The sequence below is a fragment of the Morchella importuna genome (genome assembly GCF_003444635.1).
Source record: "Morchella importuna strain M04M26 chromosome Unknown Morimp01GS001, whole genome shotgun sequence".
NCBI classification, from domain to species: domain Eukaryota; kingdom Fungi; phylum Ascomycota; class Pezizomycetes; order Pezizales; family Morchellaceae; genus Morchella; species Morchella importuna.
The window spans coordinates 1864046-1889816 of record NW_025763398.1 but is presented as its reverse complement, the minus strand read 5'-3'; the positions used below and the strand labels follow the sequence as shown (position 1 = coordinate 1889816).

Genomic DNA, 25771 nt, shown 5'->3' with positions numbered 1-25771 from the left:
TCAGGGGTTTGAGGCCAATAAAAGAGTTAGGTTTTGGACGCCAAGAGCAAATTACTGCAAACAGAACCATCAGACAGGACCCGCCGTCAGTAGGTGAGCGACTGTATTGGGGTTCGGGAGTAAATTTTTGGTTAGCATTTCTCATGCACTTTGAATTTAGTGGGCCTGGATTGGGCGAATCAAAGATCCCGGATTGCATGCAGGTATGCATCGGACCCCCCTGAAGAGTGGGAACCCAAGTGAAGGTCTCCCTCCATGCTTTTGCGCTTTATGAAAGCTGATTCGTGGAATGATTACTAGCTCTTTCGTCTACACACGTGGAGGACAAAGAAAGTTATTCTTTTTTCGAAGTGAAGGAAGGGAATGATAAAAGCACTATTAATAGCACATACCTCTTTCTCGGGTCTGCATTCTGCACCTACCGATTACTTTTGGGGTGTGATTTTGTAATGGTCTGCAGACAATCACTAAGCATTGGAGCGTATCAGCGCAGTGACAGCCGCAAACTTTAAATTGTGGGTCATCCGGCTCCGCATTTTCAGCTGTGGCTGTGCAGCACACAGTTGCCCTGCTGCCTGCTGCCTGCTTAGAGCACTCTCATGGGCCCAAACCACTCACTCAGAATATTAATCGTGACTACCTGTCTATCCACAGGCGTTTTCTGTGTGGCTGGTTGAAATAAAAGTAGGTGGGTATATTTACATGTAGTATGCTTATCGATCAACAAGGCTGAATATCCTGATCTGTGCGGGGGCGGCGCAGCTAAACATACCACACCTACTAGAGAAGAGTACGGACCTGTATGTGCGGTACATAGCTTTGTATTCTAGTTTACAGACGTGTCGGTGCTATGTGGACTGCAGACCAGCGGTTTAAATCGATCTAGTCAACAATCTTTTTATAACATAGCACATTCTGAGGAAACCCGATTGGCTAGTATGGGGCGATAAATAGAGTTTTCCGGCGAAATGCACTGATTTATTCTGGAAATGTCTCAAGAAGGGAAGAGGTACCTGAGGTTGGTAGACTCCGAGTCGGATTCCAGCCATACTCTGCCTACATACCAGCTACTACACCCACCCTGGTTTATTTAGGTACCAAGTCTTTTAATTACATCCAGAGCGTTACGCCTATCTGGGAGAAACGTGCCTAACAGTGTCATAGGATGCATGGGAGCACACATAAGGCTGAGCATATCAACAGGCGAGTGATAGCACATGATCCTCACCTCTTTATTACTTCAGACATGTAGTTAAAAGAGAAAAGAAGCCAATGGGATAGTAAGACTATACCAGCATGAGTTTCCTGCAATGCTAATGGTAAATAGATTGGAGGAAGTTACCATGGGGAAACAAATCGGGAGTTATCTATATTCTCATGTACTCACCGGAAATGGTGGCACCATGTCATGTCTCTATTCCTTACATTTGCTGATCCTACTGGATAGCTCTTCATCAAAACAAAAGTCATATCTAGCCTTTCTGAGACATCAGGCTTCAAACATGTCAGCGATCAAGACATTCGATTCCTTCCCTCGAACTAGTGCCTTGTGATACAATAAGACGTAACCAACCAGATACATAACTAGGCATATATTGGATTGGCTAAAGAGACATGAGATATGCTGTAGCCGGAAGGAAAGAGCGGTAGAGGAAGCCCAAACCGAAACGGAGGTTGAAATCTACATCTACGTGTCCCCATAGGACATGAGCACTAGAATAGATAATTATTAGCTACACCCAGTTGTTATTTGTGTCATGAAGCCCTGCAGCACTTCGATGATCGACACCTCAGGCATAGCTTAATGGCTTTAGAACTTTGTTGAACTTTCGAAGCAAGGTTAACAAATACCTTGTGTTCACATTTTGACAGGGATTCCTCACATCTCAATGATTCGTGGCTCGTCTGAAAGAGAGATGTGCTTCCTTGTCCTAGCAATCATGACTCGATGCTTCGGTCACAGGATCCCTACTGCTTTAGGGAGAGAATCCTGCACTTGCTAGTGGCACGAACTCTTTCTCGATTAAAGCCAGCGATTTCAACGTCTAGGATACAGGATCGGGTCGATTGATCGTGCGTTGGCATCTCTCTTTGTACACTGTATTGTGGAAAAAACTAACAAGTCGACCACATACGTTTCATCTAAGTTTGCATCAAAGCTTTCTATATCTCCTAGTACGAAGCAAGTAAAAGAAGACGATGAACGGATGTTTCAGGTTTTGTACGTACCCCTCTTCATTCTATCCGTACATAAATCTAAGATATGATGTTTAGTTTATAGTGCATGCCGAGACCGGAGTTAATAAACCTGCGCTATGTTTCAGCACTAGGGGGTTTCTATTGTGGGGTACAACCCCCTTTGAAGATTTCAAAGCACATTTTTCAGAATCTGATGATAGTTATCTGATTCCTGGGTATGGGATTGGACTAGGGTCGTCGTTATAACCTGCGGGTGACTTGATCCGTGCCTAAATCCAGAGCCATGGCCGATGATGATGTAGTTGAAAGAAACTATTAAACCTCTATCTGAGATATCATTGGATAATCAGCAGGGAATCATATTGACTCGGGGTTGACCGACCACATTGATTGGAGGTCCCGGTGGTATTGAATTTACCATCTTGGAATCGATCGTAGGAGATTTAAAACTAAGATGATAAAAACTCATCGGTATGATTATGCAGGGCATACTCCTACCTCAAATTATTAAGAGATAGACTAGTAGGGAACATCCTTTCGGGTAACATATACATACTTACCCGCCATCTTGGTACTGATGATCCACTTCAACCCGAGACCATCTCAAGAATATCGTGAACACATCACATATTGAATATCATATGTACTATAAATGTTGTGCGTCGAGATGAAACTACATGTATGGTGGTAAAGATGTATTGGGGCGGAAAAGGCGGGGCACGTGCCTATGTAGTTGTGTTTTGCGTGGTAGGGGGCCGGGAGAGAGGAAGGGTCTAAGAGGACACGTAAGGGCATTACGTGAATCTTGCGTATATGCTGTTAAGTCCGGGACTGCTTTAGTGAGCCATCATACGGATCTGCGATTTAGTGCATTCAAGCAACTCTAGACGCAGGATGAGATTACTAGATACAGATGACAAATGCAAATTCGCTTCTTTCTCGTGATCAAATATAATCAAGACAATAGTTCAAAATCATTTATAGATTGATCATCTATGTACTCCATACCGGACAAGCAACCAGTTTAATCCGAGTGGTTTATAATTTAGGCAGATCTCAAAAGATCTGCAAGTAAAATCCTTTTAACGTACGTACTTCTGATGATACTATCAAGTGCAGTTATACTATGAAAGTGTTCATTATTCTGAGATATTTCGGTATACATACGTAGCTAGTTTTAATCAAGGAGCATTAAAAATTAAATACATGTACTTCACAAAGTTAGAAATTGTATCAAATTTAACCATGTACTGGATGTACCTAATTATAACATGTATTTAAGTAATGCATGTATATAGAATCTCTGGCTAAGGCCTTCCGAGGCTATACTTCGATCTCTAATTCGTTTTCTTATCTATCATAGACTTTGGTGCTACTATAATGAGCTTGTCGGCGTTATAAGAGTACATGAATGAAATTATGCCAATCGTTCATACCCCCGGAAAGTGAGTACGTACTCTTATAGTTGTCAAACATGAATTATATCTAGATCCACGAACTCCAATGAACAATTAAACCTGATCGAGTCCGATCCGCGCGCAAAGTAACAATAACAAACCAAATACCTTTTACTCGCGCATCATCATAATCTAAAATTACATGAAAATCATAGAAAGCTTTGCTAAACAAACCCTTAGTACCACAGGCAACATGCGGATGTTGGAAATAATATTAGGCCACATGCTAGTAACTAATGTAGATGGACAATAGACTTTGAAATTTCAACGTTTCTCCAGGCGGTTGGTAGCTACATCCTTCTCAGTACTCAAACGAGACTTGAAGACATGATTCAAAGTGATAGTGTTGCCCGGGGTACTGATGATGAATACCATAGCCATATTTTGGCCGGCTAGGGGTGATACATGGGATATCACTCGACCTCTATCCAAGATCAGTTTCGTTTGGTCTATTATTGAATTTACTTACTGATTAACATTTGATCTTTTTTGATGGATTCTACCTAATACCTGGGAAGTATTCTGAACATACGAGAGAACATCCAAGTTAACAGTGGAGAGATGAAGTGTCCGCGTAAAGCCTTTGTAGACTAACTCATACCATAAATAAGACTGAACTTCTTCAATATTTGCTAATATTCACACGTACATTGATTTCCATCCTAGCTTTCTCCATGCCATATTTCGAGGGAAACCAAACATCGACGTCTGATAAGTACCGGTGCGCCCATAATCCAGTCATTCACAAATACCTGTATAATTAATGGGCCCGACCATCGTAGAGTAAAACTGTAGCTTCCTTAGATAGAGTACATACACCGTTTCTGTACGTAGTAGCAAGCTGCATCATTGTACTAGTTAGGGGCCTCTCAGAAGCGGGGAGTATGAAGGCGCGCATATATGTAGAGATTTCCTCTAGGCGGTGGTTGACTTGCTATGTACCTCATGACCTCAAGGCCCATCCCTCGCCAAGAGGATGTACGCCACGAACACGCATGACTCAATCACGAAAGATCACTCGCCAGGTTTACAAATTGCGCCAAAGTGTTGTTGTCTCCCGCTCCCCAGGGACTGTCAACTCTCTAGATTTACTAAGCACTACAAGTCCAGAATACCTCCACAGGAAACTACAAAGAGTGCTGCCCCCGGCCCGGTATTACAAGAGGTGTGGGAGTGGCAGCACCACAGAACAAATTAACCCGCGACAGCACCCCCTCTCTCTCGCTATCAGCCCTAAAATCAACCAGTATCAATGCTTGAAGTAACCTACCCCATATATCTGCACAACCACCTCGCCGTCCGCCCATCTCAAGACCCAGCCAGGGCAGCGTCACAACCCATCACTCGGTCAAACACACTGATGAAGTCAATTTATCCAGCAATGCCCCGTATCCGGTATCTCATGGGGCCACTATGTAGATATGTGCCGTGATAGCAGTATATCAGAAGGCTAGCAGGAGAAGGGAAAGATAGGCACAGAGAAGTGTTTACTTCTCCAATGGGTACGGTAGGGTTCGGCCTCCTGCAGGTCCCGAAACCTAGGGTAGCCGGGGTGTTCCCGTCTTGAAGTGCTTATTGTGTAGGAGGGAATGATAGATAGATTGGCCTTACTTAACTGCAACGTTCATCTACCTATTGCTCTCCACTTAGAAACCGTGGAACTTGATATAATGCAGCAACCCTACTTCTAGCTACACAAAGCCATGATACCGGCAGATACCCAACTCTAAAGCGATGTATGTAGATAATCCTTACATTAGACCCAATAAAGATCATGATATAGCACAGACACAGGCAGAACACAAACTTTTACTATAACATCACAATCATCTCACATCAGGGTATATACATGCAACATTGCCCATTTACCAGTTTATCCATCCAGTACACAATAACATTATTTGCCTTCACCCCGCACACGCACACGCGCATATATAAAGCAAAAAAAAAAAAGCAAAAAAGCAAAAAAGGGCATGTCTAACCCCCCCAAGCCTTCTAAGTCCACAACAATTACACACACACACACAAACACATAACTACGCCCCCTCAATCCTCGCCGTCGCATCATTAACCACCTTCCTCCAGTCCGTCCTGAGCACAATCGTTGTCTGAATAATCGCCACAAATATCAGTGCAACCGCAACGCCGCTCCACAGCCCATACAGCTCCCACTTAAACACGAACGCCGTGACGATCGATATGGGGATGGCCAAGAAGTAGTACGCAACAATGCTGATATAGCTGCCGATGTGCTGTCTTCCCTGTCCGCGCAGAATCCCGCCGCCCATGGACGCAATTGCATCAAAGCCCTGAAACAGCGCCGTGACCGGCATCACGCTCACCACGTATGCAATGACCTCGGGATCCTGTGTGAGCAGGAGGACAAACCAGCTGCGCGCGGAGATCATGAACAGGAGGTTGACCATGCCGAGGAAGATGGCTGCGATAAAGCCGGCGTATGCAGCGGTTTTAGCGCTATCTTCAAGGGTGGCACCGAGAAGGTTGGCGACGCGCGTGGAGGAGGCGATTGAGAGGGCAAATGGGAGCTGGAAAGCAATGCTCGTTGCGGTGACGAGGACGGATTGAGCGGCGAGGTGGGCGGTGTCAAAGTAGGACGCGAGGAGGGTGAGCAGCTCGAAGGCAATAAACTCAGCTTCAACGATAACAAAACCCGGGAGAGATAGCTTGATCATTGGCCACCAGTTGTGGAAGGCCTTGCGGGTGAAGCCGCCCCAGCAGTCGTAGCCATCGACGAAGCGGACATAGAGAAAAAGGAGGAGGGGCATCAGCCAGTCGGTGATTACCACGGCGGTCGGAGCACCAGAGAAGCCGAAGCCATATTTGGGGTGCTATATAGGATGTTAGTGGAACATCAGACGAAAGGTCGAGGGGGGGGTTTCAGCATACCCAGACGAGAATATAGTTCAGAATTGCGTTGAATGGAGCACAGAACAAGAGCACATAGGTCGAGGCAGTAAAGTTACCTTGTGCCTGTACGAACCTCTTTCCCGCCTCAAAAGAAGCGTATCCTGGGCTGTGATACAGGTTAGTCTCTTTATAATACTCACAGAAGGCGGGGATGACTCACGCTCCAATTGTGAGAATTCTCAAATATCTTCCGGCCAGCACGGCCAGCTCAGGCTCCGGAATTATGGCGGTGAGAATCTGCTCGGAGAATAGCCAGATGATGATAACAGGCACTGTTATACACATAAGAAAACAAATCATTCTCTGCAAATGCAGGCCAATGAGAGTCTTATTTCCTGATCCGTATGCCTGTGCGCATAGTGTGTCCAACGACGTACTCAATCCTAAACACTGCATCAGCTATCACTCGCACAATTTTTTTTCCGTTTGTACAACCCAATTGGCCATACCTTGATACACCGCATATCCTGTGATATTCGCCGTCATTGTGGCCAACAACACCGCCGCCAGCTCATCCTTGCCCAGATTGCCTGCTGAAAACAACGACGCGAACGTCAAGCTGTATTGCAATAAAAATGTCACATACAATGGAGCTGTATATTTAACAAGCACAATAAGCTCCCTCTTGTACGTCGTGTGCACCATGCCATTCGCAACGGCCTCATCCCACTTTGGCACCTCACCACGTTCCTCGCACGCCACCGACGCCGGCCGCGACTCTAACGTGCCATAGTCGGAGGTTACAATATGGTTATCCTTCAACAAGCTCTGCTCTTCGGCCACCATGTCTGCGATCTCGGCCCTGGTCAGGAAGCCTGACTCAGTTGGTATCGAGGAACCCGGCACGAAGGCGGGACGAGCGTTTCCAAACGTGAACGAGGGGCGGCGGTAGCTTCCTACGAGCGAACGGCGGCAGGAATCAGATTGGCGGGAGAGGAGGGGCGTTGTGTCGTCGTCTGCGGTGATGGGAATGACAAGGTGGTTATGGTCGGTATGGTCGTGATCGTCGACTATAACGGCGCTGCTGCTGTCATCATTGTCCAGGTGGGAGGGAGAGCCTCTGTAGCGACTCCAGAGGGCGGACAGGCCGGATTGGTGTGGTGAGGGGGTTGTAGTAGTGTTGTTATTACTATGGGAGGTCATGAAATGAGGGCGGCGCGGTGATCAGTCACCGCTACTACGTATGTATGCGTGTCTTTTTTTCTCGGGAGCTGTTTCTGAAATGGGTATTATATTACGGATTCCTACTGCTCATGGAGTCAGAATAGTGATAGATATCGATATCAATGCCGGATGATTCTGGGTGCGTGTGTGTGTGTGTGTGTGTGTGCGTGTGTGTGTGAGGGAGTGGGTGGATAATATAGGGTGTAGATAGGGTAGGCAATGATGATGAAGGGAAGACGCAGGAGAAGATCAAGATACCCACCCCCGAAGCACCGGACCAACAGAGCGGCCGGAGGGTGTGCAAACGGCATTTACATCCATTCTGGGGAGGGAAGTCATTACCTGCGTAGAGTTAAAAGCGGGAGGTGCAAATAGCCACAAAGCCAATAGGAACGACGAGGACCTCCGGGTGTGCAGCAATAATGAGAGGAAGTGCTGCTTGCTCTCTCCCCTGGGAATGAGTGATGCAGGTTGGATGTATGAGTATGTAGGGAGAGATAGAGAGCCCTGCAGTGCAATGCGAGTTTTCTGACAATTACAAAAAGGAAAAAAAAAAACCTTTCACGCTCGTATCATAGCCTAGAGTAGGAAAAGTAAGGCTATTATCGGGAGAGCTAGAGCACCCTACCTAGAGTACTCCAAGCTACAAAAATACTCTCTCTCTGAGCAGTCTGCAAGCCAGCCACTGACAGGACCCTGCAGCATAAAGGGAAGAAAAGAAGAAGGCCTAAGTACTCTAGACCACACATGACCGTGGGGGACGGAAGGGGACAAAAGGGTCTTAATTCCCCGGTGGGGGAGATCTAGAACCGTCAACCCAGATAAGCAATTGAGGACCCTGACATCTGAGGTTGCGATAGCCAGACATCTGTAGATAGAGTATCCCCATCATGGACCCCCCAAATATACCCCATTTCTCACTCCCAGAGATCTCACAAAATGTCTCGTCTCGGTAGTGAGCAAGTAAGTCTTCCTTGTCTGTACTTACTCTATCTCATCTGATCTCGCATTCCCCCCTCATCAAAAACCCCCATAATCCATGAACCCCATCCCCCATCACGGACTGCATCCCGACCCGTGGCAATGCATGAAACAATCCGATCTGGAGGGGAAAACAAACCGAAAAAAACAAAACGCAGATCAGTGGCAGTATGCGGCTACACCTTCCGGCGGAACCCCGCACCCCTGCCAGTCCCCGTAATAAGCGAGAATGCACATCCCGGCAGCAGGGAAGGGAGGGAAGGGAAGAGAGCTCTTGAAGCTTTCTCCCACAACTCCGGCCCCAACCCACCATCCCCGCAAACAACCTCTCCTGTGTTGCTGTGCGCGAGTGACGAATCAACGGGGCTCAATTGCTTGAGTAGAGTACAGTACAGTTCAGCACTAACAACGAAACTAACCTCCTCCCGCCATGTCGAACTGCCTCCCCCCAGTCAACATCGACGAGTAAGCCCTCTACCCCTCCCTCACCTCAATGGCTACATATAGTAGCTACATGAGCTACATATCGTACTCCAGCTAACCCCCCCCACCACCAGTCTCGACCCCAACAGCCCCATCATCCTCTCCTCCCCCTTCATCTCCCCCCTCCTCTTCACCAACGACGCCAGCGATGCGCGCGACCACTGCGCCAACGAGCGCAACTTCCTCTCGTGGCTCCGCCTGTCCGTCTACCTCTGCGTCGTCTCCATCGCCATCGTCATCTCCTTCCACTTCAAGCGCGAGCCCACGCAGCTCGAGCGCAGCATGAGCATGCCCCTCGGAATCATCTTCTGGGCTCTTAGCCTCGCCTGCCTGTTTGCGGGCCTGGCAAACTACCTCAAGACCATACAGCTGTACCGTCGAAAGACGGCGCTGGTGCAGAGTGGTGCGAAGACGCAGGTGGTGAGTGTTTGCCGTTGGTGGTGCTGGTGGTACCGTGTGGTTTGGTGGTACTGATAGTTGGGATAGGTGTTGGGGATTATTACGGTGGTGATTATTGCCACTTGGTATGTTTTTTTTTACTCTTTTATATTATTTTACTAGTATTCTCCTTCAACAGTCACTAATTGAATCACCAGTCTCCTCTTCCTCACCACAAACGCCAAAACGCGCTGAAGGCACAGAGAGATACCTAGAGCATCCATCATCCACCCGCCCGCCCACCCACCCGCCCTCCCACTCACCTGTACGAGTAACGTAACGTCCCATCCTCTCTTATATCCCGCCCCCTTCCCTTAAGCTTGTGTTTGAGTCAATTACCGTTATGTAGTTATGACACGGCAGCCAAGTCAAGTCCAATCAAAAAAAGTATGTACCTGCCTTTCCTTATCAAAAAAGTAAAAAGAAGGAAAAAAAAGAAAAAAAAACAATTTGAAGCAGTTGTATCCGATCTTGGTTCCACAGTTTGTTGTTTAACATTGAGCACTTACACTTTGTACGCAATATCTGATGTTTAGCTTTTGAGCACTTGTACGCAATATCTGATTGAGCACTTTCACTTATACGCAATATATCTATATATACGAATGTTTAAAATTGAGTACTTGCACGTAATGATGTCTGATAACAACTATTGATAGCCAATGGCCTTTTTTTCTCTCTCTAAATCTGCACATGCGGTGTTGCACATCTAGTGTGAAGTAGTTTATATATGTACCTGTAACAATGCCGCCGGCCCCGCCCCCCCCCCCCCCAATCCATCGCAACTTGATCTCCAATACGCTCCCGGTATGCTCACTACACCCAATAACCACTAAAAACAAAGTAAAACAAAATAACAAAAGAATAAAAAAAAGATATCATTACCACCTAAAAAGTCTACCCCTAATCTATCCCCCTCCCCCCAAAAGACCTAAACCATAATCCTCCTCAACCCCTCCGTCCCACCCAACAGCCTCACCCCCGTCACCGGACAGCACCCCTTCCCGCTCCCCGGCTCCTCCTCGCCCTCCTGCACCCACCGAAAGATGCACGGATAGCAAAACACATACCCCGTCTGCACCGCCGTCGGATTCGTCAGCTCATTCTCGCATATCGCACAGATGCGACTATCCTCCTGCAGCTTGACCAACTTCCTCCCCTGCCGCTCCCTACCGCCGTCACCCTCACTGTCATCGTCGTCGTCGTCGTCGGCGGGCGGCGGCGGCGGCGGGATGGTCCACGGCGGCGGCAGCTCGATGGACGCGGCCGTTTTTGCGGACAGCTGGCGCGCAAAGTCGGAGGCGTGCCACCACTCGAGGAACTTGAGGAAGAAGATGCTGGTCGGGAGCAGGATCTTGAGGGAGTCGAGGAGGCGCGGGAGGATGAGGCGGGAGAGCGCGGTGGGGGAGAGGAGGGTGCGCGGGGTGAGGGAGGGGGCGGCGCCGGGGCGGGAGGTGGGGCGGGAGGCGGCTTCGAATGCGCGCTGTGGAGGTGGGGGTTAGTAAAAGTGATTGATCATTAGGTAGGTAGGTTTGTTGCTTGCTGAAGGGGGGAGTAAGGGGGGAGGGGGAGAAACGTACGTGGTCGGCCTCGTTGAGGCGGCGCATGCGGATGTTGACGAGGAAGTGGAAGGGCGTGTGGTAGTGGGACTTGTCGAAGAGGTAGGCGAGGTTGAAGGCGAGCGTGGAGAGGTAGTAGGCGGCGTTGATGGTGGGGTAGATCTTGCGCAGGAGCTTTTTGAGGTAGTAGAGGAGCTTTTCGCGGGCGGTGGCCTGTGGGGAGGGGGGGGGGGGGGAGTGTCAGTGATTGGTATGTGGGAATTGTGGTAGACTGCTCAATGGAGATAGTAGTAGGGTACTCGAGAGATAGTAATTAAGCCATCTTAGAAGAATAGTAGTAATTAACTATTACTCAAGAGACAATAATTGAGCTATCTCAAAAGCATGGTAGTGACCATCACTTCAAGAGGTGTATGGTAGTGAGCCACTCAAGAGACAGTAGTAAGCTGCTCCAGTGGGTTGGACTACTCAAGGGAGATGATAGTGAGCCACTCAAGAGACAGTAGTAAGCTGCTCCAGTGGGTTGGACTACTCAAGGGAAATGATAGAAATGACCACAACTCACATTCTCCGCCGGCTCGTCATTGCGATAATTCGAGCCAAACAAATTCGCCGCCGCACCGCCAGCATGGATCTCATACGCGTCGTCCAGCTTCCTCTTCAAATACGGCACCCCAACCTATTCCACTCCCAACAATCAGCACAAACCCTCACATCACACTCCCCCCCCTCTCCCCGCAGCACAAAACAAAACTCACAATCAGAAACAAACTCCTCCACACATCGCCCCTCCTTAACCTCGTACTCGCAGCCGCCACATCCGGCACCGCCCTCGCGGCGCGCGGCAGGTCCTTGGCCAGCACGCGCTCGCGCTTGATGCCGTAAAAGTTCTCGGTGAAGCTGCCGCCCCAGCGCGTGAGGTAGTGGCGCTCGACGAGCAGCATGAAGAGCGCGTAGACCTCGTCATAGCGGTTGAAGATGTGGATGAGGTAGCGCGGGTGGCGCTGCGTGAACACGGCGAGCACGTAGCGGACCGAGGGCTCGAGCAGGTCGCGCAGCTGCGACTCGGAGAGCAGCTCGAAGAGCGAGGGCTTGGACGAGTCGAGGCCCGACGACACGTTGGACATGAACTCCATGGTGAGAGCTCTTGCGGGGGGGGGGGGGGTGTTGTTGTGTGTATGGGGGTGTGTGGTGGTGGTGGTGGTGGTGGGTGGGTTGGTGGTGAGGATTGAGCGGGTCCCTCGGGGGTGGGCAAGGGGGAGGGAGGGAGGGAGTGTTTCGATAGAGCTGCTGCTATCACGGTCGGTGTCTGTCTGCTCTGCCGAGGTGTTGTTGAGAGCGAGCGAGGTTGCCGTTGCAGGGGTGCGCCGTCACTCTGCGCCGTCACTCTGCGCGTGTAACGGGCCAATGGGAGAGAGGCATTGAAGAGGATACTCACAGGCCAATCGAGGCCGTGGACTTGGAGATATATCTTCTTTGTTCAAGCAATTGTTCAAGGGATCGAGTCCTCGGGCTCAATTGGGGCTGTTTGTTCACTTGAGTTAAGAATTGCGTGTTTGAGAGAGGGATATTTGATTCCCGAGCCTACAAATCAATTGCATATGCTTTCATATGAGTATGAAGTTGGCCAAACCTCAGCATCTTAGGCCTCCCAATTGAGCCATGCATGTCGATTATTACTATCATTGCTACTGCTACTGTGTACGGAAAACACTCACTCACTCACTCGCTCGCTCATTCCTTCCCCGTCCCTTTGATGCTTTCCCTCGCCGTGCCGTGCTCGCAGCAACCCTGCCCCGGCCCACCGACTGCACTTGCGGGCTATCTACGCAACACTTTCTCTCCTCTGCATCCTTCCTTCCCTCACCACACAACGATCGCCCCGCACACACTCACTCACTCACCCACATATACGCACACCCCGCGATGCCCCCCTCCCTGCTGCACGCCTGCCCCGCCACACCCACGCTCCTCCTCGACATCCCCAGCACGCTCTCCGCCCCGCCGGGCCTCGTCCCGCGCAGCACCCACAAGCCCCTCGCCACACCGCACGCCCTCACCGACCCCAAGCAGCCCACGCCCTTCACGCAATCGCTCTCCGCCCTGCACGCCCGCCTCCTGCCCACGCTCACCGCCGCGCTCACCGACCTGCACACGTCCTACACCGGGCCCTACCACCACCCGCGCAGCACCGACTCACCACCTCCACCAGGGTCCGAACTCGACTTCCACGCCTGCACCCTTCTCCAGTCCCCGCTCCCCTTCTCCTCCTCCACCTCCACCGACGAAGCCATCACCCTCACCGCGCCCACAACCCTCTCCGACATCTCCGACATCCACGGCACCCCCGTCACCAACGCCTCCGCCTCCTGGCTCACACTAACCCTCACCTACCCCTCCCCACCCAAACTCTTCCACCTCCCCCCACACTCCACCTTCCTCCTCTCGCGCTTCCAGTCCTCCACCGCCACATTCAGCAGCTACGCCGCCGCAGTGGGCCGCTTCGATTTCACGCTCCTCGACCCGCCATGGCCGAACCGCTCCGCGGCGCGCAGCGCCGCATACGCTACGCTGTCGCGCTTCAACATTCATGAGCTGCTGCAACTGCCATTGGGGGCGGCGCTGGCGCCGGGGGCGTTGGTGGGCGTGTGGATCACGAATAAGCCAAGGTACCGCGCGTTTGTGGTGGAAAAGTTGTTTGTGAGGTGGGGGGTGGAGGAGGCGGGGGAGTGGGTGTGGGTGAAGGTTACGGCGGAGGGGGAGCCGGTGGTGGCGCTGGAGGCGGCGATGAGGAAGCCGTATGAGGTGCTTGTGTTTGGGAGGAAGCCTGGTGGTGGGAGGGGTGGGGGTGTGGGGAGAGGGGGAGGGCGGGGAAGAGGGTTAAGCTGGGGGTGGAGGAGGCGGGGGTGGGAGTGGGAAGGGTGCCGGGGAGGACGGTGGTGGCGGTGCCGGATTTGCATTCGAGGAAGCCGGGGGTTAAAGGTGCGTTACTACATAGCTCTACTTTGGTGGTTTTTTCTTACTTTCTTTCTTTCTTTTCTTTTGCGCCGTTTTTGTTTGGAATCATTGCGCTGTACCGGTACTCACCTGGCAGCACAGAGCTCGTGGAGCCGTATCTACCGGAGAACTACAGGGCCTGTGAGATCTTCGGACGAAACCTCACCGAGGGATGGTTTACCTGGGGCGACGAGGCGATCAAGTTCAACTGGGATGGCCACTGGAAACCGGAGGCCGAGAATATCACTACTACTGCTGCTGCTACGGCTACTGCTGCTGATGCTGCTGCTGTGAATGGGAACGGGAACGGGAATGGGAATGGGGACGAGATTAGGGACGATGAGATGACTGACGAGTGATCTCTCTACTTTGTGACTCCCACAGGCAGCGCAGCGCTCTCAGAACAAACAAACGTCGTTGTAATACGGCGACAGAAAAGAAAAAAAAAAAAAAAAGGGAATATTTTATACTACTAATACGTAATTAATTGTGTGGAGGAATGTCTGGTTCATACCGACTCGACTGGGCATGCACTACATTATTTTTGTGTATGGGCAAGCTAGGCGGAGAAAAAAATGCGCTACGGTACTTACATTGTAGTTTGTTTATTAATGCTTTTTAATTGTATCTGTAGTTTTTTTGGCTCCTTTACCCGCGCGCAGGGAAGGAAATGAGGCCCGGGGTTACTTAGTTAATAATACTTAATTGGGGGGGGGGAGGAGGCTTTTCGTGTAAAACTCATTCGGTGGGGTACGTAAATACATACATAATAATACTTAATGAGAAGAAGCTTCTTTCATGCAAAACTCATTTTCACAGGATTTCATGGAAGCTGATTCGGTGGGTACCTACCTAATAATAATAGAGTACTTAATGAGATGGAAGTTTTCATGTAAAAACTCATTTGCACAGGAAGGGTACGGGCTGATTCAATGAATGAAAATACCCCCAATTGGTAAATGCATAAAGTACATGTGGGTGTGTTTCTGGTATTCGGGGCCGGGGTGTTTGGTCAACCACCACTAGATGGACAAAATTTGCCAACGAATAGTAAGGTATCTAAAGAAGGTATTCAAGCGCTCAGAATGTCTCTAAGTTGTGATGTGGTATCTGGGGCCAGGAAAATGTGAAAATTCTAAAAGCATGGAAGATAAGATCATTTTACATATAGATCTACTTCTGAACTACATAATTAAACCACACTGTCCGTGGGATGACTTTGAGTGGTTGTTTGGGGGCGGTTATAAAGTTGGCTTGAGCTTTGATGGGGTTTTCCTCGACAACGGTTGATAACGCCTAATTACATATACCAAACACCTCCGAATACCAGAAACAATGTACGGTCCAGGGTGCCGGAAAGTGATTTGACAACCCAAATACCTATATTTTGGCACAACGCAGCACCCTCCCTAAATTCAGATTTCGAGTGTAGGACGTCTCTTCAATGCCTAAGAATTCATTAATTGGTGTTATTTGAACATGAAATAACCGTTCTTCAAGCAAGAAGTCGCTGTTACTAGCTAAAAGCAGTATTAAAAAAAAAACCCAAAAGTATCGATGACAGACCTTTCCTATTTTTATTTTCATCATGAAAGGAATCCGGGGACTTATAATGACCTCAAGGTAGACTTGATTCTCTCACGGTTCAGATATCACAAAATGTGCATCATTTTCCGACACCCTGGGTACAATAATGTATGTAGGTACCGTGATCATTGACCCCCTCCTCCGTCGTCTCATCCGGCCGAACCAGTCTCTTTTCACCCATCAACGGAGACAAACACTCCAATAGGATTTTTCCCCCACCAATCATTTCCTGCCACAACTTTTTGTGGAGGGGGTGGTCGGTGACGCTTATATACACTGGTCCTCTGCGGAGTACAAATGATCCGAGTAGAGTAGAGGAACTTCTAGGTAGGCGCTACCGAAAGTTCATCTGTAAAATAAAGAATATATGGGGTGATGATATTGTTTTTAATATCCACTGGAATCTGTAGCCTGCATGTAGGTGCTCTATGCCTTTTCCCCCGGTACTAATCAGGCTTGGGTGCCGATAACTTGTGTGCCTTGTGGGGCACACATCTGCACACCACCAAAGGGCACATCACCCGGCGGGTCACGCCCCACTATCTCCTGTGCATTGGGGTTTCAACCTCTTATCTCTAGTGTTTTTTTTTTTTTGTGAGATGTTTAATCAGACGGAGGTCCAGACGACATTGCAAGGCAGTATCCTAATTCTCCAGATCGAAGCCTTCCCTCTTAGCTAGCTTAACCTTGGACTCAGCCTCGGGCAAGACACACGTGAGAAAGCTAGCCAGACCAGACACCCACGATCCCGCACGAAGAAACACAAAGACCCACTAAAAAGCTCTTTGGGGGGGGGGGGGGGGTTGAGGGTGGTTTTACGTTATATCATATTAAAGCCCACATGAGATCGTGTGGTTTCATAGCTGTAGAGAGGATCTACCAGGAAATCAAGCCTTTGATAGCGGGGGGTTTTCCTCCAATCCTAGAGAGCTCTGACTCTACACTCAGTGTAAATCGTGACAACCGTAGTGAAATTCGATGGCGTGCCGGTGTATCATGTAGCGTTGTATTCTACATGAGCGGGAACTACCCCCCCTCCCCCTTTTTCATGTACCTACTGCCGCCTAGCGAGAAACATATCGGGCAGCTAGCTTGGTGATTCCTACAGGGCACGGTGGTTATCGGTAGGCTGCGAGCTTGAAGTGAACTTTGCGGGGCCCATGAGAAATGTCAGCGCATGCATATATTGCCTTGCAGCTAGGCTACGGTGATGATGGTCAATGTGTTGGTGAATCGATGAGGAAGGGGAAGGTGAAGTGGAAAAAAGATCAAAATTGAACTCTGAATCTAAACAATCATTTGTTTATACGTTAGCAAAAACCTTAATTCAGCAAGCGAAGAACTAAGCAGAAAAATGCGTTGGGAAAGTTCACCGAGATCGTGGACCGTCACAATGGTCGTTATAGTGAATGCTACTTAATTTTCCGCCTAGGTTTGAGGGAAATCTCTAGCATTGTTCAAGCCTTTGGGAGCCTTGATAGTCGAGCAAAAGCGGGGTCCGGAGAAATTCCTTTTTGACCAATAAAATTCTCTTCCCCGCTGGAATGATGGTTGTGCATTGTGCTATGTAAACCATTCGAGTGATTACTTATGATCCACGTTATGCGAAGAAACCCTAGCCCTTGAACGACCATGAAGCTGCGGCTCTTGGGTCTCAAGAGGATAGAGTAGAAAATCGTATATGTAACTTTATTGTGCAATGAAAATCACATGTCTCAGAGGTTAGAAAAGAGAAAAAAAGAAACCGGACTTTTACTGAGTACCCAGTGCCGTGCATGGTGGGATCGAGTACCGCAAAAACTCACGAACTTTGCTAGCGGATCTGACCAAAAACTAACTTGTAGAGGAAATATCTGAAGCTGATCTCTGCCTTTCAGCCAATCATCAATGAAGAAATCCCTGCACGGAGATAATCAAGTTGGCGAGTTTCTGCGGTACTCAAAAACACCTGCTAGCAACCGGCCTCTCAAACCATGATGTCAAACCAAAGTCCCACCTTCCTCAAGGGCGTCAAGAGCGTCCTCGTAAGCCCCAGAATCGCTTTCTTCCTCTGTATCCTCCTTGTCCTTCTTCTCCTCGTCCTTAGGCTTTTCAACACGCATCTCTCTCTGAAGATTGTTCTGGGAAAGCTTCAGCAGCTTTCCCAGCTCATCCTCCGCTTTCATCCAGAATTTGACAGCAGTCTTGAGGGACTTGGAAGTGTTTACGAGTTCCCCAGCAAGCTTGAGATTCTCTTCACCCAGTCTTAGGTTCTCAGCACGAAGTGCTGTGATCTCTGCCTCTTGGAGGTTGGTGGTCAATTGTGTGTTTCCCTAAATGATAGTACTCGTAAGCTGCTGCGAGGTAGATTTTTTCTTTTCTTTTTCTTTTTGAACTTATTACTTGCATCGCATGGTGTGTCTGGGCGGCTCTCTGCAACCGTGACGTATGGGAGCTCGAGCGATCCTATGCTTCTCTGTCGACGGGTGTGTGCTTTTGGCGGTGCCATAGGCTGATTGATCTGTGGATCACTCATTCCTTTTTTTCTTCTTTTCTTCTTCCGCGGGGTTACCAGCAGTAAGTTCGAGATGTAGTAGTAGATGCTTCGAGAGCCGATACTTCAATGAGGGGCCAGATGTCAAGATCTCGCCTACTGATGCTACGTATTTGCTACTTTACTAAGCATTGCCTACAAATTATAGTTTCTATGCGTGACAGTATACTAGTCGAAGGTTAAAGGGTCTCTGCGTAAAAGACTCCAGCTACAAGTTCTGATTCTGACCGCAAAACAGGGCTGGCTCTGTTTGCGTAGTTAAAGACTTTGAACTTAATGAAAAAAAACATGTGGCCTTTAAAGCTGGTTGACGAACACATACATCTAATATTCTCTTGTTTTGAATACTATGTATGTATGTTTCATGTATATGGCCAACTACAGTCTGAACTGGAATTCTTGGAGAAAGGCTGAAACCGCAGCTTGATCAAAGAAAAGATGAATTAGGATCAATGTAAAGCTGTAAGGTTACTTTGAAGGCCAGACGCATCGAATTGAAGAGGTTCCTTAGGCCTCAATATACGAGCTTGCCGTAAAATCGCCTTTAAAAGGTTATTAGATCAATCCTGATTGATCTTGCTGGGTTGGCCCAACATTTCAACTAAATTTCGAGGCGATAAACTGATAGGCCTGTAAACTGCCAGGTTTTAGTTGAGGTGGTGGTCAACGGCTGCTACTAAGGAGCATATGAGTGCTCAACACTCGCTCAACTTTGAGGGGCCAAATTTTGGCCTTCCCGTGCAGGCACTGAGGAATTTACCATGGCTGCCGAAAAATCCTATTCATGTTATCTACGAAGTCCAAGTATTGCAATTTTTAGTTGTATGTGATCAATAGAATGTCGAGAACTTTGGTTGCAAATCCGTCTTTGGGGGCATTTTCCTTTTAGAAGAGCCTGCAAACCCAAAATGGCCTGATTTTGAAGGATGATGAAGACTCGTATGAATGCTGGTTTAACGTAGAAATATTTCGCTCCATACAAGTATCGGCGTTTTGCAGGCACTTTGACGTGGTCAATGTGAACGCAACATCACTTGAGGAGCGAAAGCCGCTCGCCTTTTATCCCCTTACTCACTGGAAAAAATGAGCATGCTCCAGGAGCAGAGCGATACTGTAGAGATATGCCCAGAGTGCAGAGTTCTGATGTGCGTTGGCCTTTCGGGACGAAACGCCACTCATCGATATATAGTGCCTGTTGTCCAACCAGAATAACCTTCCACTGAGATGGGAATTCAGGCTTTGTTTGAGAATCACTGGTTTTGGTAGTGGAGTGTCCAAGGATTTTGAGTAGTTAGTTTAGGTTTGGCACTGTAGGACCTCGATCAGGAACGATGATGAGGTGGAGGTGATGGAGGTGGAAAAGCGGAGTCGATGGACGTGTCAACAAACACTGTGGGCCATATGCATCACTCCTGCCTGCGAATGAAATTAGCCATGCATTACGGAAACCGACATATTTTACTCACGGCTGCAAATTTATCCCCCGAAAAGCGGATGTTTCTCCTCAGTGAATGAACGGGGGTGTCTTTTGTTGCCTACGAGGAAAAAACAATGTCGCCCCCAATAAATACAGTAGCGCTAGGCCGGGACGCCGGCGCTAACTCGTCGCTAACTCGCGATCACCAACACCAACACTTCTCCGCCTTCTCCCTCTTAACTCTTGGTGTACTCACAACTTACACCTTTCATTCCTCCCCTTCTTAAAAAAAAAGAGTTCTCGGCACCCTTTGACGGTCGCCTATACTCTATCCATTTTTGAACATCCTTTTTATACAAGGCTGTGTTGCGGATAATACACCCACACAACTGTAGTACACACACCAATGCGTCTGTCGCCTTTGGAATCAACACTGAAGCGGTTTCCAACCCCACTTCCTGAAAACAGTCGTTGATAGCTCGATAGAACAACTCCTCGAGAAAAAAAAGCCATTCAGCCCCGAAGAATAATCAATAATTCATAAACGCCTACCAGTTGTCGCTTAAGGGGGGTCACGCAGGAGCTTGGGGTGGAATGGCTCCGCGTGACGATCGTCTTCAATCGGAGAAGGAGGAATCTGGTCGTTTTCAGTCGGCGGACTCTCATCAGCAGGCAAGTGATTTCAGATTAAGACTTCATTTGAGTGAAGCATATTACTTGCCCTTATTTTGCAATGCGCTATCATAATCCATCCGGGAAATGATATACATTTGCGAACACCCAGTAGAGAGGAAAACACAAGTAAAGAAGCGGAATTATGGAGTTGACCAGCACATGATGATCCTCCTGGTAAAAGGTCCGACTGCAACAACAGGACGCTTGGGGTCCCCTCATTCTTTCGAACAGTCATTCAATTGTTAGGCGCTCCCTTTCGAGCCATCTGATTCATCCATCGATCCCATCATTTTTTTGAGCTTTCAACCTTGCTGCTTCATAACCTGCCTCATGAGCTCGTCCTCTTAATCAATTATCATTTGTTACAAGTACAGCTATGCGTTACATCACAATCCGCGTCCATTTCTTAGTCCATGGGCTTGAACGACGGTAGGCATAGACAAATTAGACAAATACCACAATATGGAGCTTCAGCATCCCCCTATATCCATCTATCGGGGCGTTCTGCTCGGGTACTTTCAATGCTAATCGCATTTACTTCTCTTGGGCCACTCAGGAACGTTCGTAAAACTAGGGTCTTCATTGCTCCTTTTTTTGTGGGAGTTTCAGTTTGGTTTGGGTAAATTAAGGCGAAACCCTTGAATTTCTGGGCTTGAGCGCTCTGGTAGTGGAAAAAGGAATCAATGGGCTGAAGCCAATGGCAGTGGAGTACAAATGACTGGAGAGAGAGAGTATTGTACTTGGACAATTGATATTGATTTGAGTTTGAGAGAGGTGTGGTTTTGATGTATGCTGAGGTTTGAAGCTTAAAAGAAATGATGGTGGGTGTTAAGGGTGTTTATTTGAAGGGTTGAGCTTACAGTTGGTGTCTGTGAGATGGTGATGACCTGTGTTCTGGCAGGATGAGGTCCAAAATAACTGAAAAGATCTGATGCATAACACAAGCGTCAATGCTTATCGTTTTCGATAGGCCTTACTGATACTAGGCTTTTGGATAACCTGACGACCAATTAACTAACTGGTTGTTTGAATTGTAGGAGCGTGGTCAGGCGCGTACAAATGAATACCCGGGGCAAAATGGGCATCAGGTATAAACTTTTAAGAATCAGAGATACATTTCTTCTTCAAAGACTAATGCGAAACAGTCACCTCGTCTCGATCCTACCCATGGTAGAGACTTGAGCAGAGCTCAGTCCTCAACAACAGGAATCAAACTTTTTAGATCCAGCTTGGTAGCGCGGAAAAGTGCGCAAAGCTACCAGTCTACTGGACGCCCACGGGGACGTCCTACTAACAAGTTAAGATTGAGAGATAATAGCTTGCCTTCATCTAGGGTTCCCTCAGCAGGTCGGCATCAGGCGGTCACGAGAAGTAATGGAGCGGAAATTGATAGATATACCAACCAAAAAAATGAGGAAGAGACAAGTAATGCCCATTTCAGGAAGGATGATAGAATGAAGAATTCCGGAGATGTACAAATACCTCAAGGTCGAACAGGTCGTCCGGATCCGAAGGAAGATTTAGGCAGCTACAAAAGATCCGGCTTGTCAGTGACTACAGCTAGCTCGGATGCAACAAGAGAATACCGCCCAGCAAACGATGAACCTCCAAAGTCTAGAATGAAACGGTTTGCTTTGCCTAGCTTTGTCTCTCAATTACTCGAACTGATAATTTCAAAAGCACCTCCGAGATCAGCCTAGAATGTCGGCCACAGGACCGTAGTACAGAGATGATTAGGAACCGAACTCTTTCGACAGCATCTCAATTCTCCCCGCCACCAGAGTTGAAATCTAGTAGACCTTCTACAAGTTTAAGATCGAGTGCTTCGGCTCTTCACAGAAATTTTAATCGTCCAGGCCTGGTTACAGTACGTGGTAGATCCGGAGCCGATATCGTCACGTCTATTTCGACTTCCGCGATGTCGATATCTAGCGGCAGTACGGCGCCACATTCTTTTCCTCACTTAGGGCAAAAGAGGGCGCGTACCTTTGAATTCACCTTTTGTCTTAGATGTGGAAAGCCTAGCACCGCAGAGAACGTCCTCATTCGTTGTAGTGAATGTGATACGCCATACCATAGCTTATGTCATCGACCAGATGCTATACCCAAGTAAATTTCTACCTTTCCTCTTTCTTCCGCCTCCAGCGACATAAATAACATAATATTTTATAGTAATAAAATTTGGAAATGCCAGCGCTGCAAAGGCTCCGAACAGTCTAATGCCTCCACCCCAATGGGACAATCATCTAATTCCACTTCCTCGGAAACGTCTGCCTCGTCGGTGACCTCCGCCGCTGCGCTCATCCCCTTGTCCACAGGGCCTTCGTTTAAATCCGATGGGTCCGGGATGAATAGGACCGATCGTCCTCGGAACGAAGATGCGCGTCTGGAGAATTTTCATTCCTATTCAGATGATGACCGCCTGAGGAAACGATTTAAGGGCGATACGTCCACCCAGAATCAGTGGTCCTCAGAGGGTGCTGCCTTGGGTAGGGTATACGGGGATCTTGAGTATGGGGAGTTGGCAAGATCCAAGATTTTTCATGGAAGTCAAACGTTTGCAGTCGTAATCGGTAGCCGTTCTCGGAGCACATCGGCTTCTGCCGATGGCAAGCAGAACAATCATCAGGGGGGTCATCAGGATTTTGGACATGCCGTTGCCGCGAGGATCTCACAAGGAACATCGGAACGTCTTACAAAGCGCACAAGCATCACGAGCCGTTCGTCGCCTCCGCCTGCAGCTCTTACAAGCTATAACGAGGACCTGAGTGTCCTAAAACAGGCCCGCCTTCCATCAGAGATAAAGGATTCACAAGAGATGGATTATGAATTGGTTGATGCCCAAATGAGCTTGGATTCTGCAGATCTCCACTCACCGATGCAGGAGCGTACCATGCATAACTACCAAGTCCATAACAACATGGCCTCCGAGACTCTGGGAAGAACAACACCGTATTGGGGCACACATGAACAAAATGAACCCTTTTCAAGATACGAGAGGCCATCGTCTTATGATAACCCAAGGCCACCCCCTGAAGATAACTCTCCCCAGTATTCTCCAAGCGTAGGAGATCGCGAAAGGAACGAAGCTGAACGTTCTATCAATCGGGAATATCGTGAGGCATCATCTCCACCTTATAGCCCGCCACCTCCTGATGTTGATGTACTTTATGAGGGCCCTGTGAAGGATCTGACACATATGCCCTTGCCTCAAACAACGCAGCAAGAACAACCGAAAAATAGTGATAATTGGTTTTCGTGCGTAATGTGCAACTTTTATATCCAAAATAATGGACAATATAAGAACAATATCTGGTATGCATCTGGTTCTTCGGCACTTGTTTCTACTACTAATATCAGCTGGAATCAGTGGATCTTGTGCCCTAAATCCTGTACCACCGCGTAATTCCCGGGTTATCCAAGAACCACCTCAACCGACGGCTCAAAGAACGGCAAGGCAAGCCCGGCATCAGGCTGGCCAAAAACCCTATCGAAGAAGGGTACGCAAACACCCTAAACATTTTAAACCGACTTCATCTACGGGTTTTCCGAATCATGAAGCGCCCAAGGGTTCGACCCCCGAGGAATTCTCTGTTGTGCCTGCAGCCAGAAAATTCCAGACTTCGAAGGATAGAGTGAATGAGAAGTATCCAATGAATGAGCCTGTGCCAAGCAAACCACGAGCAATAAGTGTACTGCGGAAAAACAAAGATGAAGAGCCTATCAAAAATACTCTAGAACTGCGCGCCTCCTGTGATATCTCTGATAAGGGAGGGAAACCGGAGGCTGTCGCTACTAATGGGAAATCTCGGAGACCGGTTAGGCCTAGCAATTTTACAGGCCCAGCGAGAAAATTCCCTAGCACGCCTATTTCCCACGAGTCTCCGCCTCCGGGAGTGGTGAGCTCCACTGAGCGACCAGTAAGCCGTAACGATAATAATCCTCCGAAAAAGATACCGCCGCGACGGCCTGCAGTAAAAAATGCAGGCGGATCAATTCAATTCACTGACTCCGATGACTCCGATGAGCCTGTGGGTGACAGGGCCACAATTATAATGCTTCAGAAGAAATTAGCAGAGCAGAAAAACTGCACCAAAAACCAGAGGAACAAAGTTATAAGGCTACAGGGAGAGCTTACAGAAGTCAAGGAAGAGCTTACAGAAGCCACGAGGGAGACAAAGAGGGTCCGAGAAGAGTTCAGCGCTAAACTGGCTCAAGCACGCAAAATTAAGAAATCTGATCCCGTACAACTGGATATAAATGACGAAACAAAGGCGTGTGACCTGCTGGTAAAACTTACTACAGGAAAGCTTGCACCTGTACCTCTAAAATTAAAAGATCTCTATAAGGATATCGATTTTACCGCATCTTCCCCTTGGCCTTGTCCTCCCGAGCTGCCCGAGCCAGATCCGAAGAGCTTTCGTAAACCAGGATGGCGGAAAAAGGCTCCCGAATATGACACCAAAAGAATGATGAAGGTCCATCTTCATCGCCAGCTACCCTGCGCTAAAACTCAGCCGCCCAAAATCATACCCGGGTCATTACACGACTTGAGTAATGCACATATGGATAGCCGGAGTAATAGTTTGGATGACGAGTATAGTGAATATTCTCTAGGAGGCCTTGAAACTACTATTGATGAGTTCCTAGGGTTTCCAGAGAATATGGTCCCAGCTGTTAAAGATGGAGTGCTGGGATTTCGGCCCGGTATTATCGTATGCTTTCACCAACTTTGGTTAGGGTTTACAGCTGCTAATATCTGTAGAATCAACGAACCCGACGCCTTGATCGAAACGTCCAGCACTACAAAGTCCGGACCCCTGGAGCTCTTTTGGATAGGATTTGAGCCTGTGGGTGAACAACCGTCGACTTTACCATCCTCCCACCTCACCCGCCAGGTTTTTGTCTCTCTTCACCCACTCTCCTTGTCTGTATAATATATTATTAGGGTTAATTACCCCTATGATTAATGATTTTCGTATATGTCTTGATTTTTTATTCTATCATATCTGGTTAATATTTACTTGGTGTTTCGGAGATGTTAGAGCCTGCTTTTGCTGTAAAGGCGCACTGGTCTGGTTCTTCTTTATGTTTAAAAATGGTTTTCTTTATAACATTCTTTATTTCCTAGCGGAAATGGAGGGGGGGAGTAAGGTTTTACTTTGTTTATATTGGGTTTGATTCAATGAAAAACGGTGTATGGTGGCTATGCATGTGGGTAACCACTTTCTGATATCAGTGGGAGGAATGAGGGACGGAGCGGCCTTACAGTCTGAAATTGACTACATATATTGCATTTCATTACATACTACATGTATCCACTACCTGCCGCAATGATGAATTGATGAAAAAA

General features: G+C 48.2%; 6 protein-coding genes across 6 annotated transcripts; 3 read left to right on the top strand and 3 right to left on the bottom strand.

The window, feature by feature from the left end:
- Nucleotides 1-5692: 5692 nt before the first annotated feature.
- LAJ45_00462 (uncharacterized protein) lies at nt 5693-8069 on the bottom strand (the record flags this gene model as incomplete). Its single annotated transcript, XM_046110063.1, has 6 exons — nt 5693-6505; nt 6564-6690; nt 6745-6967; nt 7034-7713; nt 7823-7831; nt 8011-8069. The coding sequence occupies 6 exons, from the start codon at nt 8067-8069 to the stop codon at nt 5693-5695; spliced, it is 1911 nt and encodes a 636-aa protein (XP_045976756.1).
- Nucleotides 8070-9159: 1090 nt separating this feature from the next.
- On the top strand, nt 9160-9845 carry LAJ45_00461 (uncharacterized protein; the record flags this gene model as incomplete). Its single annotated transcript, XM_046110062.1, has 4 exons — nt 9160-9194; nt 9287-9632; nt 9699-9736; nt 9809-9845. 4 exons carry the CDS (start codon nt 9160-9162, stop codon nt 9843-9845), a joined length of 456 nt encoding a protein of 151 aa, XP_045976755.1.
- A 736-nt stretch (nt 9846-10581) lies between these two features.
- LAJ45_00460 (uncharacterized protein) lies at nt 10582-12345 on the bottom strand (the record flags this gene model as incomplete). Its single annotated transcript, XM_046110061.1, has 4 exons — nt 10582-11133; nt 11231-11422; nt 11775-11888; nt 11968-12345. 4 exons carry the CDS (start codon nt 12343-12345, stop codon nt 10582-10584), a joined length of 1236 nt encoding a protein of 411 aa, XP_045976754.1.
- Nucleotides 12346-13135: 790 nt separating this feature from the next.
- Nucleotides 13136-14565, top strand: LAJ45_00459 (uncharacterized protein; the record flags this gene model as incomplete). Its single annotated transcript, XM_046110060.1, has 3 exons — nt 13136-14007; nt 14070-14191; nt 14309-14565. The coding sequence occupies 3 exons, from the start codon at nt 13136-13138 to the stop codon at nt 14563-14565; spliced, it is 1251 nt and encodes a 416-aa protein (XP_045976753.1).
- Nucleotides 14566-17772: 3207 nt separating this feature from the next.
- LAJ45_00458 (uncharacterized protein) lies at nt 17773-18181 on the bottom strand (the record flags this gene model as incomplete). Its single annotated transcript, XM_046110059.1, has 2 exons — nt 17773-18105; nt 18176-18181. 2 exons carry the CDS (start codon nt 18179-18181, stop codon nt 17773-17775), a joined length of 339 nt encoding a protein of 112 aa, XP_045976752.1.
- Nucleotides 18182-20337: 2156 nt separating this feature from the next.
- On the top strand, nt 20338-25264 carry LAJ45_00457 (uncharacterized protein; the record flags this gene model as incomplete). The annotated part of the gene is made up of 9 exons (XM_046110058.1): nt 20338-20415; nt 21456-21506; nt 21564-22045; nt 22099-22527; nt 22591-23733; nt 23789-24840; nt 25004-25015; nt 25069-25133; nt 25184-25264. 9 exons carry the CDS (start codon nt 20338-20340, stop codon nt 25262-25264), a joined length of 3393 nt encoding a protein of 1130 aa, XP_045976751.1.
- Between the last annotated feature and the right edge of the window lie 507 nt (nt 25265-25771).